Below are 19,973 nucleotides of genomic sequence, written 5' to 3' on the forward strand. Positions count from 1 at the left end.
GTTCTCATTAAGTGGTACATGCCCTGCATATGATGGGAGTGCTGGAAGACTATTGTCTTTGGCTACTGTTCAATTTATGTTTCTCAGAAAATGATTGAATCAATTCCCCATTCGATGACATCGATGTTTTTTTCAGAAATTCTTTAATAATTTTGACTCAGATACTGCAATCACGATAAACTATGTGCCACTTTTGCATGCCTAATGGTATTTATCCCAATACTTATAGCAATGATGAATTTTAATCTTCACTAGTGGAACAATTGCCTTTTTATTGCCAAAGTGGCTGCGGCATTCATTCTCTAAGCCTTTAATTTTAAGTGGAGAAAGTGTCTTTAAATGTTAGGTGCCTAAAATAATGTTAGACTTTAATGTTACCTGTGCCTCACAAAAATGGCTTTGGACAGTGGTTAGCTTTCTCTTAAGTTAGAAGTTTTTCATAATGGCAAAATGTAATGTACTGCTTGAAACATCATTGGACTTTGGGAGAAGCTCATTTAAAATTATAGGTGACATCTGCTGAGGCAATCTTCAACCAGGAAGCCATCATATGACTGTTCATAGACTGTTGGAAACCTGATAGCATAGCAGACTTAGCTCTGCTGTCACTCTATACTGCGAAAAATCATGGTAAACAAAATAGTAAGATAATCTGTGGTCTCTGGTTCCCCCTAAACTCTTTAATGAATGCTGTCCGAGCATAAATTTTATGCAGCCATTAATATGTGTCTTCGAGGTTTTCGTTATTTATCATGAGAGTCTGAATTTCCACACGAGGTAAATGAGGGGGCGTGGCACACGGGAGGAGTGAACGATTGGATCATGACAATAATATCTGTGATGTATTTCATAATACGGTCATGCGCCACTTAACGATGTGTCGGTCAATGACGGAGCACCTATACAATTATAATGGGGCTGAAAAATGTGTATCACCTATTGTTTTTATTGATATGTGAAAAAAGAAAAATTAATGAAAAATTTTGCTAGCCTTTTGAACTTTTCCATGTTGAAAACTGGCATTTAAAACCTGAAAAGAAAATAAAGTGAAACAGAAATGTGACAGAACTTATTTATCAGTATTAGGTAACAGCATTTGGTTAAAGTCAGAGACAATTTTACTTTTATACCTCTACTGAATTAGGCTCTTTGTCTGCTTCTGCAGTAAAATATACAGCTGTATAGATGAGTAAAACATGATCTCCATCTGTCCTGCAAACACTCATCTGTCCAGGGTCACAGGGGGGACCTGGAGCCGATGGCGCGCATCGTAGGCTGGGGTACAGGCTGAATGGGATGACAGTCTGTGACAGGTCAAATTTACATGCAAACTCCACACACACACACACACACAGGTTTGTAATGAAATCTTTGTGGGGACTCTCCGCTCTAATCACAACATGACGACCTTAACCCCTACCCAGCCCTAACCTTGACCATAAGTAACCAAACAAAATACGAGACTTTTGGCATTTTTACTTTTTTGATTGCATTCAAAGATCATTGCGAGGAGCTGAAAAATTGTCCCCACAACATCAAAAAACAAGTTTTTATTACGTTGCGTGGGACATTTTGTCCCCGCAATGTAATATAAACCTAATCACGCACGCACAGACACACACAAAGCAGAAGTAGGATTCAAGCTCTGTTATAATATGCTTTATCTAAGCAAATACATACAAGTATTCTTACTTTGAGTATTGAGTATTATACAGTATAGCAAGTAGCAAAGTAGCAAACTTGAAAGTCACAGTTATATTTTTATATGGCCAAATAATGCATGATTTATCAAACAGAATATTCAAGAAATAGATTGTCTAAATATCATGCATCACTGCGCGCATTTTGCATTAGAGATGTGTGGACTTCAGTGAACAAGGTGGCAACGCAGTGACTGGAAATCGCAATGGCCTACTATGTTCCCAAAGAAAGCTGCTCGAGAAAAAGAAACAAATGATGTGGCCCTTCTCTCCCTCCCCCGCCTTTAGGTGGAGGAAGTGGCAGATAATGCAGTTCAGAGTGTCACAGAGGAGAAGGTGCCTGAGGAGGAGGAGGAGCCGGAGGAGGAGCCGGATATGATCGAGCCAGAACCTTGCTTCACGGATGGTAATGCGAAAAGGGAAAGGCGTTTTCTACGGACACAGCAGGCTGTTCTTAGCACCGACCTCATTGTAGCCACCAATAATGTAATCACTGCCTATAATAATATATGTTGTGCCAGGCCTGTTGTGAAGGCCAACAATGGTGTTTTTTTTGTACAGCTGTGCGATTAATCATAATGTCGCAGAAGAACATATGAAACTGCTGGTGTGCCAGTGTGAAGCTGCATCTTCTCACGCTTCCTTGTCATGCTTCAGCCTGTTTCAGCCGCTTCCCCTTTCTAATGGTGGATGTCACAGAAGGCAAAGGAAAGATCTGGTGGAACATCAGGACGACCTGCCTCACTATCGTGGAGCACAACTACTTTGAATCTTTCATTATCTTTATGATCCTGCTGAGCAGTGGAGCCTTGGTATGTTCACATACCCATACAACCTAAGACTCACACAAAAGTAGATTTATTTTTTCCAACAACTTTGACATTGACTAACATAAGAATTTTTTTTTTTACGTTATTTTGTCATTGAAAGTTTTTTGGGAGCAGAATTTTATTAAATGGCATAAATGCACTATTTTTTACATATTTTCAGGTCAACATTTTCATTATTTTCTTGCTCATATCTTGGCAGGCTTTTGAAGACGTGTACATTGAACAGCGCAGAGTTATAAAAATCCTTCTGGAGTATGCGGATCAAGTCTTCACCTATGTTTTCATTGTGGAAATGCTTCTAAAATGGGTGGCATATGGGTATAAGGTTTACTTTACCAATGCATGGTGCTGGCTGGACTTCCTCATTGTGGATGTGAGTGTCTCTCTTTCTTTGTGAGAATGCAAAAGCTGTAAACTGAAGCCCTTTTCACCCAGACATACATGTCGTAGCAATGCTGTATTTTTAGTAAATAAAATAGCAACTTAATTCCACTTAAAGAATTCTAAGAGTTCCCTACTAGGGCTTAACGATGTTGGAAAAAATTCAGATGTTGATATTTGAAAATATTGCAGTAAATACTGCAATATTTATAAAATCCAAGGTTGAGAATTTACTTAAGATAAAGTGGCACCAAATAAAACTCATCTACCAAAAGAACCTGTCAACAGACACAAAGCAGCGCCGACAAATCAAACTTTAAAAAAAGTTCAGTGTTATGCAATATTACATCAAATAATTGAACATTTAAAGGCTGGATGGACATCATGTATGTTGCAGTTGATTCACGTGAGGTACTGATTTTCCAGTTCAAAGTTACGTACACAAGAAGAGTGACAGCCGTAGACTTTTGATGTTATTTTGATTGCAAATATTAAAAGTTAAAATAATTAAATAAACAAATATGGTTGGTATTTTGATCCATTCAAGATAATTGTGTGCTTTGATATTTTGGTATTTTACTTTTCTTACAGGGACAGTACAGTAGCAAATATTTGGATTTTTTTAACCGGACTCTTATTGCAGGTTTCTTTGATCAGCTTAACAGCCAATTTACTGGGATATTCTGAACTGGGACCAATCAAGTCTTTGAGAACCCTGAGGGCACTGAGACCTCTGAGAGCACTCTCCAGGTTTGAAGGAATGAGGGTAAGTGATGCTTTCACAACCTGTGGTAGATCCACAGAAAGATGTTGGAGGTCCGTGACAAATGGCGGACAACATGCCACATGACCAAAAAAAAAAACTGTGTTCCTGGAGACATTCAGTATGCCCACTTAGCCATCTTCTGTATTTTCAGAGTGGCTGGTTTATGCGGTCAGTTTGGTCTAGCACTTGGACATCTGTGTAGAACATTGCTCACATACTGTTGTTTTAGGCTCATAGCTGTAAACAAATTTACACATGTAAAAACATATATAAAGTTATTGTGGACAGCATATTTTGCTGATATTGATTGTTGGGCAATAAAGGGTTCATTTGAGATGCACTTTCTGATTGTGTGCATCTCCTATTTTGTGTGAAAGGTGGTGGTAAATGCCCTGGTGGGGGCCATACCCTCCATCTTCAATGTCCTGCTCGTCTGCCTCATCTTCTGGCTCATCTTCAGCATCATGGGGGTTAACCTGTTTGCTGGGAAATTCTACTATTGTCTCAACGTTACCGCGGGGGAGATCTTCCCTCTGGACATTGTCAACAACAAGACTGAATGCTTTGCTCTGATGGAACAACACGATGATGTGCGTTGGGTCAACTTGAAGATCAACTTTGACAATGTGGGCATGGGCTACCTGTCTCTTTTGCAAGTGGTGAGTTTAATAGAAAGGCAGATTGTACTCTGTTCAAATTATAAACATTGATATATATATATACTTTACTCAGTACAGTCTTTTGACCTGGAAAATTAAGGTTGTTTTTTTAGTAAATTCACATATGGAGAATGAAATTTTCTCTGTCATTGGGTATTGGACAGTCTCTGACTACTGACTGTACTGTTTCTATTTTTAATTTTTCTATTTAGGCAACATTTAAAGGCTGGATGGACATCATGTATGCCGCAGTTGATTCACGTGAGGTACTGATTTTCCAGTTCAAAATTAGGTATACAAGAAGAATGACAACATAGACTTTTGATCAGTTATTTGGATTTCAATGCAAACATTAAAAGTTAAAATAATCAAATAATCAAATATAATTAGAATTTTTATGCATTCCATTATAATATAAAGAAAACAAGGTAGCATTTTAAAGAACTCATATATAATGCATTATAGATACCTTCATAATGCATTATTATAATGCATTCATAAAGTATTATAAACACAGCTATAACTATTTATAAAAAAAGTCATAACACATTATAGCCATGTTTATTATGCATTATGAATGCTCTGTGAAGCTCTCATCTATAATGCACCATACGTACTTTCATAATGCATTATTATGGTTAATATAAGCCATTATAATGCATTATGAAGGTATCTATAATGCATTATATATGCGTTCTTTAAGTAGTGTTACTGAAAACGAAAAATAATTGTTTGCTTTGATCTTTGAAACTGAATGTTCCTTTTTATGATCTTGTCAGGTGGAAGATCAACCTGAGTATGAGGTCAATATCTACATGTATCTATACTTTGTAATCTTCATTATCTTTGGATCTTTCTTCACTCTCAATCTCTTCATTGGTGTTATCATTGATAACTTCAACCAGCAAAAGTCTAAGATAAGTATCAGCACTGCCCTTAATGTGCAATTATGTTAGTGAATTTTGGAGATCACGACAATGGACTGGGGTCCTGTGTGGGGTGTACTTCGAAAGAATATATAACTAAGACATTTATTAGAGTTTTACATAAGGGTTTTCTGGAAAATGAAGAAATGTAGATGATTATTGATTTTCTTAGCCTTTATCCCCTTAGGTTTTCAATTCTCCACAGTTCTCCACAATCTACCTTTGATCTTATATCTATACTGTAAGTTAAAGCTAAGAAACTAGGTGACTCCCCATATCACACGTTGATGCTGTCATCTAGCTATTGTTCAAAATTTCATAAGCACCCCTGTTAGTTCTGTCATGACCCGATGGGTTCATTGTGTATGTCCCACATTGCACAGATGTAGTATTGTGTCCTCTTCAAGATGGTAGGACAGGTATTAAACAGGACAGATGCTAACAGACTGATGTTAACTTACAAACTTTCAGAAGAAGAGGGAGCCCGTAGCATAGCATTTAAAAAAACAAACTTATAACAGGATGTTTGCTAGTTCAAGATTTATATTTGTCCCATTAATTGGACGTTTGAGAAAAATATTTAATGTTTAATATTTAATATTTAATGTTTCACCTGTTTAGAAGGGTACAACTGTATCTCTCTTTCAATGTTTGATGCTGGAAGTATGTAGAGCCAAACCCTTGGTGTGGCTACCCTGCGTCTCCCCCTGTTGGTTCATAGTGGAAATGCTGTTATGCATATAAACATTTCATAATCTGGTTTGGTGGTTTTCTCATTTTCTTCTTATGTACAGTATTTGCAAGATGTGATTGCAATATTTGTATGCAAATATTACATTAATACCAATTTTAATGTGCCAATATTATTATGATAAGATACACAGAATCCCTGAAGTACACATTAAGGTAGCAATTTACTTGAACTTTACAATTGCTGTAGCTGTTATTAAGGGAACTGCCATCCTAGAACATACAATTTCCCATACACTTGAAGAATAATTGTTTGTGGATTTATACTTTGGAGGACAAGACCTCTTCATGACCGAGGAACAGAAGAAATACTACAATGCCATGAAGAAGCTTGGATCCAAAAAACCACAAAAACCAATCCCAAGACCTCTGGTGTGTAATCTGTTTATTAGCTGTGACATGAGTCTCCTCAAACGTCAGCTGAGAACCAAATGAATACTGATTGATTTTGTAAGCTCATAATAGCAATAGTAATAGTGAAATTTGTATTCTTTATTATCAGGGCCTGGACATGTAGAAACCATTGCACTGCTTGTACTTGCATATTGTGCTTTTTTGTTTTAATTTTGGGCTTTTCCTGTTCTTCATAATCATATACCATTAAGGTAATTTTTTGAAAATGTTTATTATAATATGTATAACGCTTTCTAAGCTATACTGTTTATTTTACCCAGTTATTGATTTTTGGATTTAAAGTATTTTTTTATTTACATAGATGTTTTTTCTTTTCTTCTCTTTTCTCTTTCTCCTCTGTTTGTGCGGGACCCTGAAGAATCCTGTACAAGGCCTTGTGTTTGACTTCGTCACCAAGCAGTTCTTCGACATCTTCATCATGATCATGATCTGCCTCAACATGATCACTATGATGGTGGAGACAGACGACCAAAGTGAAGACAAGGAAATGATTTTGTTCTACATTAATCTGATCTTCATTGTTGTCTTTACGGCAGAGTGTGTCCTCAAAATGTTTGCTCTCAGACAATACTTCTTTTCAGCTGGATGGAACATCTTTGATTTTGTCGTGGTCATTCTCTCAATAGTGGGTAAGTAAATGCGTAATTAATACAAATATATACACTATATTGCCAAAAGTATTGGGACACCCCTCCAAATCATTGAATTCCAGGTGTTCCAATAAATTCCAAACCACAGGTGTATAAAACCAAGCACCAAGGCATGCAGACTGCTTCTACAAACATTTGTGAAAGAATGGGTCTCTCTCAGGAGCTCAGTGAAGCGTGTTACCGTGATAGGATACCACCTTAGTAAAGTCCAGTCGTGAAATTTAGTCACTACTTAACATTCCACGTTCAACTGTTAGTGGTATTATAACAAAGCAGAAGCAATTGGGAACAACAGCAACTCCATCATGAAGTGATAGGCCACGTAAAATCACAGATCGTGGGCAACGAATTCTGAGGCACACTGTGCAGAAGTCCCCAACTGTCTGCAGAGTCAATAGCTATAGACCTCCAAACTTTGTGTGGCCTTCAGATTAGCTCAAGAAGAGTGTGTAGAGAACTTCATGGAATGGGTTTCCATGGTCGAGCAGCTGCATCCAATCCTTACATCACCAAGTGCAATGCAAAGCATCAGATGCAATGGTGTAAAGCACGCTGCCACTGGACTCTAGAGCAGTGGAGGTGTGTTCTCTGGAGTGACAAATCACGCTTCTCTGTCTTGCAATTCAATGGACGAGTCTGGGTTTGGCAGTTGCCAGGAGAACGGTACTTGCCTGACTGCATTGTGCCAAATGTGAAGTTTGGTGGAGGGGGATTATGGTGTGGGATTCTTTTTCAGGGGTTGTGCTTGGCCCCTTAGTTCCAGTGAAAGGAACTCTTAATGCTTTAGGATTCAAAGCCATTTTAGACAATTTCATGCTCCCAACTTTGTGGGGACAGTTTGGGGAAGGCCCTTTTCTGTTCCAGCATGGTTCCAGTAAGGTCCGTAAAGTCATGAATGAGCATGTTTGGTGTGCAGGAACTTGACTGGCCCACACAGAGCCCTGACCTCAACCCGATAGAACACCTTTGGGATGAATTAGAGCGGAGACTGTGAACCAGGCCTTCTCGTCCAACATCCGTGCCTGACCTCACAAATGCCCTCCAGAAAGAATGGTCAAAAATTCCCATAAGCACACTCCCAAACCTTGCGGACAGCCTTCCCAGAGGAGTTGAAGCTGTTATAGCTGTAAAGGGTGGGCCAACTCCATATGAAAGCCTATTCATTAAGAATGGGATGTCATTGAAGTTCATGTGCGTGTAAAGGCAGGTGTCCCAATACTTTTGACAATATAGTGTGTGTAATATATATGTGTGCTGTCATCAGATTAATATTTGTTATGCTGACTAAAAATATATATTTTTTGTACAGGTCTTTTGTTGGCTGACATTATAGAGAAGTACTTTGTATCGCCTACCCTATTCCGCGTCATCAGACTGGCAAGAATTGGTCGTGTCTTGCGTCTTATCCGCGGCGCTAAAGGCATCCGGACACTACTGTTTGCTCTGATGATGTCTCTTCCTGCTCTATTCAATATAGGCCTCCTTCTCTTCCTGATCATGTTCATTTTCTCAATCTTTGGCATGTCAAACTTTGGATACGTGAAGAAAGAAGCAGGCATTGATGACATTTTCAATTTTGAGACCTTTGGCAACAGCATTATCTGCCTTTTTGAGATAACCACTTCAGCAGGCTGGGATGGACTCCTACTCCCTATTATGAATAGTGGGCCCCCAGATTGTGACCCAGACATAGAGAATCCAGGCTCTTCTGTCAGAGGCAATTGCGGGAATCCTGCTGTGGGCATCGTGTTCTTCTGCGGCTACATCATCATGTCGTTCCTTGTCGTGGTAAATATGTACATCGCCATTATCCTAGAGAATTTTAATGTGGCTACAGAAGAGAGCAGTGAGCCCCTATGCGAGGATGACTTTGAGATGTTTTATGAGACCTGGGAGAAATTCGACCCTGATGCTACCCAGTTTCTGGACTACAGTCGGCTGCCAGACTTTTGTGAAACATTGAAAGACCCTCTGAGGATTGCAAAGCCTAATAAAATTAAGTTGATTACAATGGATATTCCAATTGTTACTGGGGATAAAATACATTGCTTAGATATCTTGCTAGCTCTAACTACGGAAGTGTTGGGAGAATCTGATGCAATGGGTGCCCTCAGGGAGAGCATGGAGGAGAAGTTCAAGATGAACAACCCCTCACCGGTGGTCTATGAACCCATTACCACTACTTTGAGACGTAAACGGGAGGAGGTGGCTGCAACAGTCATCCAGAGAGCGTACCGTAAGTACTTGTCAGATCCATCTGGGAAGTGTGTCCCCTCAAAATTAAAAGGGCCGATGAATAAAAAAAAAGAGAGACCGGTAGAAAATTTCCTTTTAAATCGAGTGGAATTTGTCAGTGATGTGGTCCTGCACGCTGCCCCTTCCCCTCCTGAAGAGGCGTTGACATCCCTGGACAACCTAAAGGAGTCTGTTGTGTAGCGATTGAAATAGAGGAATGAGCAACTGTGGTCTGCTTTGGCCAAGAGATGTTGGTATCCATGGAGAGAATATTAGCTCCTCCAAGACTCGGACTGGTAAGCAGTGAATATCTGAAACAGAAACACGGCTAACATTCTAAAGTAATGTTATTGAGAGGAGGTGTGAAAACACAAGTTCAAAAAATATGTGGAATTTTTAAGAATGTTTAAATACAATTTTCCCAAAGAGAACAATGTTGGATATTGTTTAGTGGTGAATAGCAGGTCATCTTGGTAAAAAAAATAAAAAAAGGCTTTAAAAATTATTGGTGCCAAATTTACCACCAAATGAGGCATCTCCCCAGGAAATCTGTCAAAGTTGTACATACATATAAAGAACAGACCTTGCATATATTTTCAATAATATACTGTGAATGTATGATTTATACTTTTATGTATCACTGTTAGAGTTGGATTATTGATCTAACATCACAACAGTACCAAATTAGCAATAAGGTACACTACTGTGCAAATAATGGGCCAAAGCTTAATGTTGTGCAGTTTGGGTTTGGTTCATTTTTTTGCCCAGGAGTGTATGCTGATCAGAGGTGGAAAGGTCTGGTTCAGAAAGTACAAATCCAGATCAAGATTTTGTCTCAATCAACCAATTGAATATAAAGAGTCACATTCACAGAGTAATTAACTGGTCGGTTGAAACAAAATCTTGGTCTGGATTTGTGTTCTCTGAACCTGAACTTTCCACCTCTAATGTTGATACTTTGTTATTGTTCATTGTTCAAACTAAATTCATTATAATTGTTATAATTGTAATTATTTTGTCTTTGCATTTTTTTGTTTCTTTGCTCCAGAGTATTTTTACTAGCACTTTTTCATACATTTGTATTATAAAGAATAACAATGACTTGTATCTAAGTATATCAATTTCAGAAAATAATGATAATTTTCTGAAATCATTTAAGAACCCCAAGTTTAATGACTTCCAGTATCTCAGTGATATTCATTTTAAATACGATTAGTTCCAGGCAAACTGTAGTGCTGTTTTAAAAACAGATAAATGATGTTCCCTTTTTTGTAATATCTTGCATTAATCCAAAATTGCAATGAATCCAAAATTGTCTAAGAATGTCTTAACTAATGTCCTATATCTGCACTTTCTAATGTGCTACAGAAAATTTTTAATTGAAAATGTTATTATTAATCTTTAACAGAAACTGTTGTCTTTGTATTACATTGATTAGTACTGTGAGATCTTGCTTAATATGTCTTTATAGGTTATGTATATATATATATTCAAACAAATCTTATTAGCAAATTATTCAGCAGTTATATAATTTTATATGAAATGAGAATATACTGCTGCTGGCTCTTCTAGAATTATGCACATTTTTGTCACTAGGCTACTTATTTACTTTATTTAGTTTGCTAGTTTAGTTATATTTTGCTAAGTATTATGTCATTTTCAAGACAAAAAAAAAAAAAAACGGTTACACTTTACTTGAGGGGGCACAAATATAGTACTTAATGTATTAATTAACCAGAAATTTTGTGTTAGTTACATACTAATCCCATGTTTGTTCATCATTAATCAACATGATGATTAATGCAATTCACGAAGTTCGTATATTTGTTCATGATTTGTTCTTGAGTACTAACTCAAAGTTACAAAGTTACTTGTGACCCCTCAAGTTAGTTGTTACTGAAAAAACTCACAGAATGACACTGATATGGGTAAATGCTCATGCATTTGTGGAGACCTGAGATTCTGTCTTTTTAAACCCACCACACCCAAGTGACGGTACCATCCTCACATGCATAAATAAGTAACACCGAATTTTACACTTCAGCAGAGACAAATATACAATTTACGTTATTCTGAATGAAACTCGCAAGTACTGCAATTCTAAAAGTGAGATGTAAAGAATCATCTGGCACATTTAACATTCTATTTTAAGGAATTAAGTATTTCAATGTTACTGTGAATGCAACTGTGATTACTAAGAATGTTCTTTTCAAAATAAAAACACAAATAAAGGTTCCCAGCATGCATCATCAATACATAATGCATAATATCTCTAACTAGTGAAATGAAATGCAATTTTGTGGTTCAATCAAACTGGTTGACTGGTCAAAGTTGGTTGTACATATTTTCTTAGTGTTATACATCTTTGTTTAGAAATTACATTTCATAGTCTTTTGACTAATGTGCCATTTACTACTCTATATTGTTGAATAAAATCCTTGATCAATCAATATGAAGCAATGTATGCCTTGGGTTTTATGTTGACAAAAGTTATTGTTATAATATACATAATTATATTCATTGTACTATTGTAATGTTTAGCTATGTAATGCAAAAAATAATTTTGGTATTTCATTTGCCAGCTTCTTGCGTCACACAGCACAGCTGCCAATACCCACAAAAAAATTAGATCCTCTTACACCTTCATAGACGCCTCGGGATAGTTGAGAGATAAAGATGTTCATCCATCTATCTTTCATCCACAAGGTCATGGGGGGTGGAGTGGGGGTTGTATTTCACCTCAGGGCCCAAGGCAGCGGTACACCCAACATAGGACATACAAGCATTAATCCCAGTGCATAGATTTTGGTTTATTCATAGTAAAAAAGAGAGATTCTGCTTTATAAATAAAACAAAGTTGTGTACAAGAGATATGCCATGGAGTTAATTTATCTTTCCTGAAGCATATAAGTCACAAATATGCATAAGGTAAGTATCTTGAGTCTTTGACCTCCACCTAAGTAATGCCAATCAGTAGTACAAATGGTTCCAAAGTTGTTTCTTATCCAACTGGGAATTTAAAAATAGCATTATGGTGGAATCTATCAGGTTAAGGGTCTCTTAACCTCTGGCTCTGCCCACTGTAGATCCCCTGGGCATTGGAATAGTGTGCTGGTCTTTATGTGAGGGATTTAGTTCAAGTTCCTTCCAAACAGTGTAAGTTTTTAAGGACAGGCAGTAACCTTTCAACAACCCGTCCAGCAAATCTCTGTTACGCAGCAGACAGGATGTCCAGCTTCAGCACTTCATTCATTCATCTGATCACTCTTCACTGTCTCTTTGTTGTATGTAATACTACAGACCAATATAGTAGCATACTGGCGGAAGATGACATCCTGTCCCACCAGGAAAAATTGCTTGGCAGGGCTTCTCCTGTGGGTTTTCTCTCTCCGCCCAGAGTCCTAACAGCTGTCCAAGAGATGCAACATGAGAGGACCCGAGTGTTGTGGCAGCAGAAGATGGGGGAAGTTACACAGCATTCTGAGAGACTCCAAGATCTCCATCTGAGGTCTTGAACAGAAGGTATGAGATCCACTGTTGGCAAGAGGAGAGCTCCATTGGTACTAGTCTGATTCCTAATCCCAATTTCAGTGGTCTTTGGGCAAAATTTCAACAGGCAGATATTTCCTTCTGTGTGGAACAGGCATTTCAAGCATGTCTGAGGTATTTCTGTATGCAGGTGGGCTCACACTTGCTCCACTGAGGCATGTGGTATTCACCACTGGCATCCGTGTGTAAATTGTGAATGTTCTTAACACGTGGGTGTCTATGTGTGCCTGGATATATATTAACTGAGTTAAAATGAAAGAACAGATACCATTTGGACACCAGCGAGCTGAAGAAATCAGTTTTGGTGTTCAGTGATTAACAGGTCATCAGTCAGCAGTATCGCAAGGGTCCTCACCGGCTTGTGAGGTGAGGCTTTACCAAACATAAATCATTTTAATGCACGGCAAAACCAAAACAAAACATTTTCATCCATTAAGTCCAGCGGTTCAATGAAGATCATGCCTAGACAACTTGAAACAATAGCATTAGATGTTTGAAGAAAAAAAATCAATGAAATAAAGTAAACCCAAAAGCCAGCTAGGGTTTCTGGTTTAATGCCATGACCATACGACATGCATGGGCACTGGCCAGCTGATACAAAACAGCAATTAAGTAACAATTATCCCCACTAGGGGTGGGCTATTTAAAGTCCTGTGCCTCTATTTCCCAGTGGAGGCTTCAGTAGATGTCTGCCAAGAACAGGCCATTTAGGTATCTGTTTGTTGGCAGTTCTTGATGGTAAACGATCTTGCCGGTACTTGGGTGTTTGAAATCTTTCAGCTCCCGGGTTGGGTTCCTGCATGACAAATCCATGAAATAACCCTTGTTTTGTCTGCCGTATTCTCCTCGCAGTTGAGTTTACAGAATAGTATAGTGATACTTTATTAATCCCTGTGGGGAAATTCTCTGTTCACTCTGCCCCATGTTGCTCTCCATGCAGGTCAGAGCAGGCTTTGGAGGGTGGGGGGGGGGACAGTCACCTTACAGGGCCCAGCAGAGAGCTGGAAATCAGAGGCCTTGTTCAAGGCTTCACAAACAACTATTCGATTCTGTCGAGGCCAAGCTTGGACCAGCGACCCTCTGATCACAGGCACAAAGGCTTAGCCTGCTGAGCCATGCATGACCCCCTGATTTGAACCCAGTCCTTGCGTAACTGGTTCTCTAGCATGAACCCCTTTGCCCTAGGTTTCACTATATTTCCATTACCCTATTAAGACCTTCAAGATCTTAAGTATGACTGTATGGCATAAACAAGAGCATATACACCCCTTATATGGCACTTATTACTTTTAGATTCACGTGTGCTTTAAGTAGTGATTGTATACCTTCAGTACATCCTCTGGCAAATTGCTGTGATGCTCATACTGTTTCAATGTATGGATTTGATTACTCTGCCATGAACTACTGTTCTATTTAGGATGTGAATTTAGTGATGATTTGTACTTCAGATTTGAGGATATAGTGCAATCCACAAAGCCACCATACCATCCACACGAAATAGTAAGAGCACTCAAAAGAGATCCAGTTTTATTGGTGTGTTTACGTGAGTTAAGAAATAACAGCTCCCAATAGGGACTCGATCTGGCTCAAAACATTTGTGTTGAAAAGTAAATAACTCTTACACCTGTTCCTGCATCAGACCTAAATTCTTTTTTTTTTTTTTTAGAGTCAGTCTCGGAAGTAAGTCTCAAATGTTATTACGGAGTTGGATGACAGTCCTCTAAAATAGCAATTCTGTCATACCTAAAAGGATACTACCATGAACATTAATGTTATACTGCATGAAGAGGACTGGAGTGCACGTAAGATAATTTGCTGAATGTGCACAAAAACAAATTCCTTACGCTGGTCAAAATCTGGAATTATTAGCAGGGTTAGTATCTGTAATTGCTGTTGGTCTTTAACTGTGGAAATGCCTTTTTAATCACAGGTACTAGCTGTCCACAGCTGTTGCTATTTCAGTTGGACAGAACTGGGTTTTTAAGTACACGTATGCTGTTAGTGTATCGATGCCTGTCCCCAGGTTCCCCCCCCAGTCCTAAAACATATGGAGCAGAGCCAGCAGATGCCTTGGGCAGTGAGATACAAGCTCATCAGCAGTTCTCTACACCGTCCTCTAGCGTGCAATACTATCTTCACACACTGACACTCTGCAGCAGACTCAGATTTAAGGAACCACCCACTTGCGTTTGATGTTGACCTTGTGGTAATCTTTCTCCTTCTCATGTCCGGATCTAGATACAAGGTTCCTTGAATATCTTAGTGGATAATGTTCCTTCAGTGTTGGATCGGACGGAAGGGTCTAGACTTCATTGACCTGCTTTTCACTGTGTGGAAGTCTCTAGTAAACTATCTCTATTTCTGTCCTCTGCAGTTTTATAAAAAACTTCAAGCATAACTGAAAAGCCAAAATACAAACTATAAATATAACAATTAAAAATGGAAAAACTGTAACTTTATCCCATGCCCCTAAAAAAGTGGTAGTGTCAAAAAAAGCAGGAAATCTGGAGGATAGAATATAGGAAATATGTAAAAGATTTACATATTATTTTCAGAGAATCTGGAAGTGTTCATTTATAATAATCCTAAAGGTCTAAATCCAAGTTCAAAGCTATACATCAAGTCCAGAACCTGTAACTTGAGTTGATCTTTCATACCTTGAAACACGTTGCAAAAATTAAAAAATAAAAGTATATGAAAGTCTGATATTTTACAGATGTACCAAGAAGCAATATTTTGTACCGTTAAAATCAAGTATTTTGACCAATGCCAAAAAATTTTAAACAAAACCAAAAAAAAAAAAAAAAAACCCCTTGTAAAACTTAAAAGGATACAAATCGCTAATGCAAAGATTTACTTGAGGATGAATTTATTTTTAGTTTGGAGACACTGGGCTGTCTAAAAATATAAACGGCAGAGTTTGAACTTTGTCTATGATAACTCTCGCTGGAAAAACACAAGCACACGCACTTAACCTCATCTTGTTCCAATAGCATGTCTGAACCACCAACTGACGTATACAAAACTATTACATCTCCAGCGTGGCAATTCCTGCCAAAACCTCTGTAATCCTTTTACCATAAACTTAGGCATTTTCATTTATATTTGACTAAAAGCAAACAGACTGCAATCTGAATTGAAATGGAGTCTGCAAAACAATATCATCCATGACAATAACAGGCTTGGCCCTAAGACAAAGAGCTGCAAAACATATCAGATTCTGTTTTTTTTTTTCCATCCAGGGATTAATCCTGGCATCCGCCTGACATTTTGTTTCCTTGTTGCACCCAAACGATGAATATGGATGATTCTCACATCGGATAGGATCAGAAGCCAGGTGACATGTTCCAGGGGCTAGAGATATGACTGAATCCCGCTTTTCCCCTGGATATAGATTAGACATGATCTCATTGCTGTCATGTTTATTGACAGTGTAACCTTTATGTGAGTTATTGCCGTGTAAATCCGTGAACTGGCTATGTAGACACTACAGTTTTTATTTTTTCATTTCCCAAGGTGTTTAACTACAGTATAAACAAAGGAAATGTTGAAACACATTTGGGGGAAAAAAAACATTTTCAGAGAAAGATGTGTTTTCCTTTTGCAGCTATACCAGTATATTGTTCTTGTTTATGATATATTTGTTATTCAGTTAAATATTGCTTTCAAAAATATCTGATGACTTTGGAGGGATATCACTGCATCTGAGGAGGAATGTAACGTTTAACTTCTGGTTTCCAATCGTCACTGTGAACATCAAGCCGATCCCAGGAAGAACACAAACTTGACTATTTCGAGGTGCCGATTCACTGAGTCGTATGTTTTCTTTGACCGCAGAAGGAAACTCAAACAAGCATGAGAAGAACGCAACACAAACGTCTTTTAAACACTGCCTTAGACTTTTGTGCAGTACTGTATCACGTCATATACACCTGCCAACACACCACACTATTTTTCATAAGCCTGATTTTGAATGGATTTTATTTAATAGCTTAATATATAAGGATTTAGGTATTAAAGTGTATGAAATGTAGTTCCCTGGTGTCTGACATTAGCAGAATATTCCTTTAGGTGACTTCAGAAGCATTGGAAGAAAAGCAGGCTTTGTGTTAGATTCTTGATAGAAGTGCTTTGTTTTGACCGGAACGTGTTGTTCTGCTGTTAACCTTTGGCGCTAAGGAAGGGTATACCAGTATCTGTACATATGCATCATATATCGCAAAAATGCATATAAATCAGGTTAATGCGATGAAACGGAATATAGCCATTACACAGAACACAGGCCAAAATTCTCAGGTTTCCCCTGTGATGCATACATACATAGAGAGACAACGTATAAATACAGAACATTAAAGAGGAACTCGCCAAATATTGCTAACACAGACAGGTGAAAGTTACTCTACGGTAAACCGACTAAAATGGTAGCAGGTAAGTCATTGATATTATTGTCAGTTTGTATGTCCTTTTAGAATGACTTAAGATGAAAGTCTAACTCTAGGGAAGTAAGATGTTTGAAGTCAGAAAAAATATGATGAATTAATGAGGTAATGGTAAATCAATGGTAAAGTTTGACCCAGTTCACTAATGGCTTGTGTTGATGTGCATTTGCTTCATCGTTCATTCAGGGATCTTGCTGTGGCCAGTTCTTCTGGTTAGTCTTTCTATGACTCCAGTGGAAACTATCCCATTGTACAATCTCTTCAACAATGCTGTCAACAGAGCACAGCACCTACACCAGCTGGCTGCTGATATCTACAAAGAATTTGTAAGTTGTATGTCAATCGTGTCGTCGTCCTTCAAAGCCATTTAGTTCACTTTTCCAGCTATGTCAATTATAAAATCCATGAAGTAATTAATTGTTTTGTGCACTCAATGTATTGCATACACCACGTGAAATGCACTTTTCGCCTAATGCGGCGCTTCTCAGGAGCGCACTCTGTTACCTGGGTCACGGCAGCTCGGTGATAACTCTCCACTTGCTGGGTGCTACTCTGACTCCATTCCCGCCCCCACGGGGAAGGACGAAACACAGATGAGATCCGTAAGTGATGCTGCAGCTGGTGTCTGCTTGTGTACAGCATAATAAGGAAATAGCAATACCTACAAACCAGGAAGTGAATAGTAAGTTAGCAATACAAGTCTGCTTATGCCTGATGACAATGTACTTTTTCCTATAGTTGGTATTCCACAAATATCTATTATCCCTAAAGCAGAAACAAAACGCAGCCAATTAAAGATTTATATCCACCTTCAAAGCCACTGACATTTTGTGATAAAATGACTCCCTCATGGTTTTCTTACTGGCTTTGGTCAGGATGGGGATTTACTGCGCATCTCTTCCGCCCTCATCGAGTCCTGGGTGTATCCCCTCAAGACCTTCAGCGAAGCCTTTTCTAACAGTCTGATGTTTGGAACCTCTGACCGCATTTACGAGAAGCTGGAAGACCTCAGCAGGGGAATTGATGAACTGATGAGAGTAAGAACATATATAAGAACCTCCACGGTGTATTCTGTGCAGGACCTGGTAAAGCATACTCTGCACAGAACGATGTTTAATGTGCAGATTGCATTTCATCCGTCTCCTAACCGCTTATTTTGCTCAGGGTTACAGAGGAGCTGAAAATGGGCACATACATGCAAACACTCACGAATACACTCACACACACTTTCTGCCTAATTGCATGACTTTGGGAGCATACTGGAGTACCTGGAGGAAAGCCATGTACACACACACACACGCACACACACACAGGTGGGATGTAAACCCCCCAGCAATGTAGATGTGAAGCAAAAGTGTAGCCCATTGAGCCAGCATGGTTGTTATGATTTGAATATTCATTCGGTAGAATACAGAGGCATTGTGCAAACAACAGATACACGATTGTGTGTTATTCAGGTGAGACGTTAATGTGAGACGAGGCCATTTTTTATTTGCGAAAATCACTTCTTATCTTTGAGGAGAATCACAACCTGTTAAATCTGTATTGTCTGCAAAAGTAAAATGGTCCAAAGCGAGATATTTCCTTTTGTTGTTTGAAGACAAATCAATGAAAGCATTAAGCAGAAAAAAGCCTGTAGTTGTAATCAATGCTTGTTGCGTGTTGTTCTGTATGTTGTTTCATTTGCTTCACCTGTTCATTTAGAATTCCTTGAATAGATTGCTTGAAGTTGATGATGAAAAAGATCTTTCAGGTGAACCTCACCATGACCTGTCTGTGCTTCTTTGCATGCTGTTCGCTGGTCTTTCAGACTTTGGGTGAAGGAGGTATTCATTTGTCAATGCTGATGGATCCCTATGAGAACTTTGATGTCATCCTGAGGACTGATGCTGCACGGATGAAGAATTACGGGCTACTGGCTTGCTTCAAGAAAGATATGCACAAAGTGGAGACCTACCTGAAGGTTACAAAGTGTAGGCGTTTCGGGGAGAGTAATTGTACTTTGTAAGGATAACTTTAAAAGCCGGCAAACCAGGTTACATAATATTATTACGTAGATACTTATAGACTTAGTATTCCCTGCTTAATCAATCACAGCTTTTCTGATTTGTTTGTTTTGGGGTTCCAAAAAAAGATTAACCAGTATCAATATAAAATAAAATGCAACACAAGGATTATATTTTAAATTCTTGGTTTTAGACAAGTTTTCTACTTATGTCAGAGATGTAAATGCTTAGACAAACTTTTTCTTTAGTTTTAAATTATGTCATCTCACACTGTGCCATAGTAAACCAATCTAGCTCCTAATAAACACATTCCAACAGAAATTAAGAGCAAAAAGAAAGATGTGAAAGTAAATATTCTGGTGTGTGTTACTAAAAAACGATTTGTTTGCAACGGTTTAAAAGTGCATGTTTCAGATTTATATAAAATTTACCTTTCAGAAGTGAAATGAAAATTACAGTGTGTTTGAAATGCCATTGAAACATTTTGTCCAAAGAAAATTAATATTTTTGAAAAATGTTAATATAATTTACATCCACTTAAAAAGAATGCTAGACTTTTGTTTAAAGGTTTTATTGTATAATTTTCTTTTCATTTCCTTAAATCTGTTTTAACCTGGTTGTTTACATGTTCCTCAAAAAGATATTTTTCTTCTGCAATCTTTTTTCAA

The 19,973-nt window shown here is 38.2% G+C and overlaps 2 protein-coding genes across 4 annotated transcripts in view; both read left to right on the forward strand.

Annotated features, from left to right (window-relative positions):
* The window catches only part of scn4ab (sodium channel, voltage-gated, type IV, alpha, b), a 29,361-nt gene extending 17,594 nt beyond the window's left edge, over positions 1 to 11,767 (forward strand). For all 3 annotated transcript variants that reach the window (XM_023835727.2, XM_023835735.2, XM_072705060.1), the window contains 10 exons: positions 1,989 to 2,106; positions 2,358 to 2,512; positions 2,730 to 2,903; positions 3,555 to 3,677; positions 4,055 to 4,336; positions 4,549 to 4,602; positions 5,116 to 5,253; positions 6,280 to 6,384; positions 6,785 to 7,055; positions 8,386 to 11,767. In XM_023835727.2, coding sequence (XP_023691495.1) covers positions 1,989 to 2,106; positions 2,358 to 2,512; positions 2,730 to 2,903; positions 3,555 to 3,677; positions 4,055 to 4,336; positions 4,549 to 4,602; positions 5,116 to 5,253; positions 6,280 to 6,384; positions 6,785 to 7,055; positions 8,386 to 9,512 — 2,547 coding nt within the window. In that variant the 3' untranslated portion in view covers positions 9,513 to 11,767. The remainder of the gene's footprint in view (positions 1 to 1,988; positions 2,107 to 2,357; positions 2,513 to 2,729; positions 2,904 to 3,554; positions 3,678 to 4,054; positions 4,337 to 4,548; positions 4,603 to 5,115; positions 5,254 to 6,279; positions 6,385 to 6,784; positions 7,056 to 8,385) is intronic.
* Positions 11,768 to 17,205: 5,438 nt separating this feature from the next.
* On the forward strand, positions 17,206 to 19,924 carry gh1 (growth hormone 1). The gene is made up of 4 exons (XM_023835741.2): positions 17,206 to 17,625; positions 17,788 to 17,901; positions 18,175 to 18,336; positions 19,110 to 19,924. Exons 1-4 carry the CDS (start codon positions 17,458 to 17,460, stop codon positions 19,305 to 19,307), a joined length of 642 nt encoding a protein of 213 aa, XP_023691509.1. The 5' UTR covers positions 17,206 to 17,457; the 3' UTR covers positions 19,308 to 19,924.
* The last annotated feature ends 49 nt before the right edge of the window (positions 19,925 to 19,973 follow it).

Source organism: Paramormyrops kingsleyae, chromosome 22 (assembly GCF_048594095.1).
Source record: "Paramormyrops kingsleyae isolate MSU_618 chromosome 22, PKINGS_0.4, whole genome shotgun sequence".
NCBI classification, from domain to species: domain Eukaryota; kingdom Metazoa; phylum Chordata; class Actinopteri; order Osteoglossiformes; family Mormyridae; genus Paramormyrops; species Paramormyrops kingsleyae.

Excerpts from the sequence above, each read along its gene's own strand:
- gh1 (XM_023835741.2), top strand. The coding sequence starts at position 17,458 with ATGTGCATTTGCTTCATCGTTCATTCAGGGATCTTGCTGTGGCCAGTT. Across the intron at positions 17,902-18,174 it reads ACGAAACACAGATGAGATCC|GATGGGGATTTACTGCGCAT; the intron begins GTAAGTGATGCT and ends GGCTTTGGTCAG. Across the intron at positions 18,337-19,109 it reads GAATTGATGAACTGATGAGA|ACTTTGGGTGAAGGAGGTAT; the intron begins GTAAGAACATAT and ends CTGGTCTTTCAG.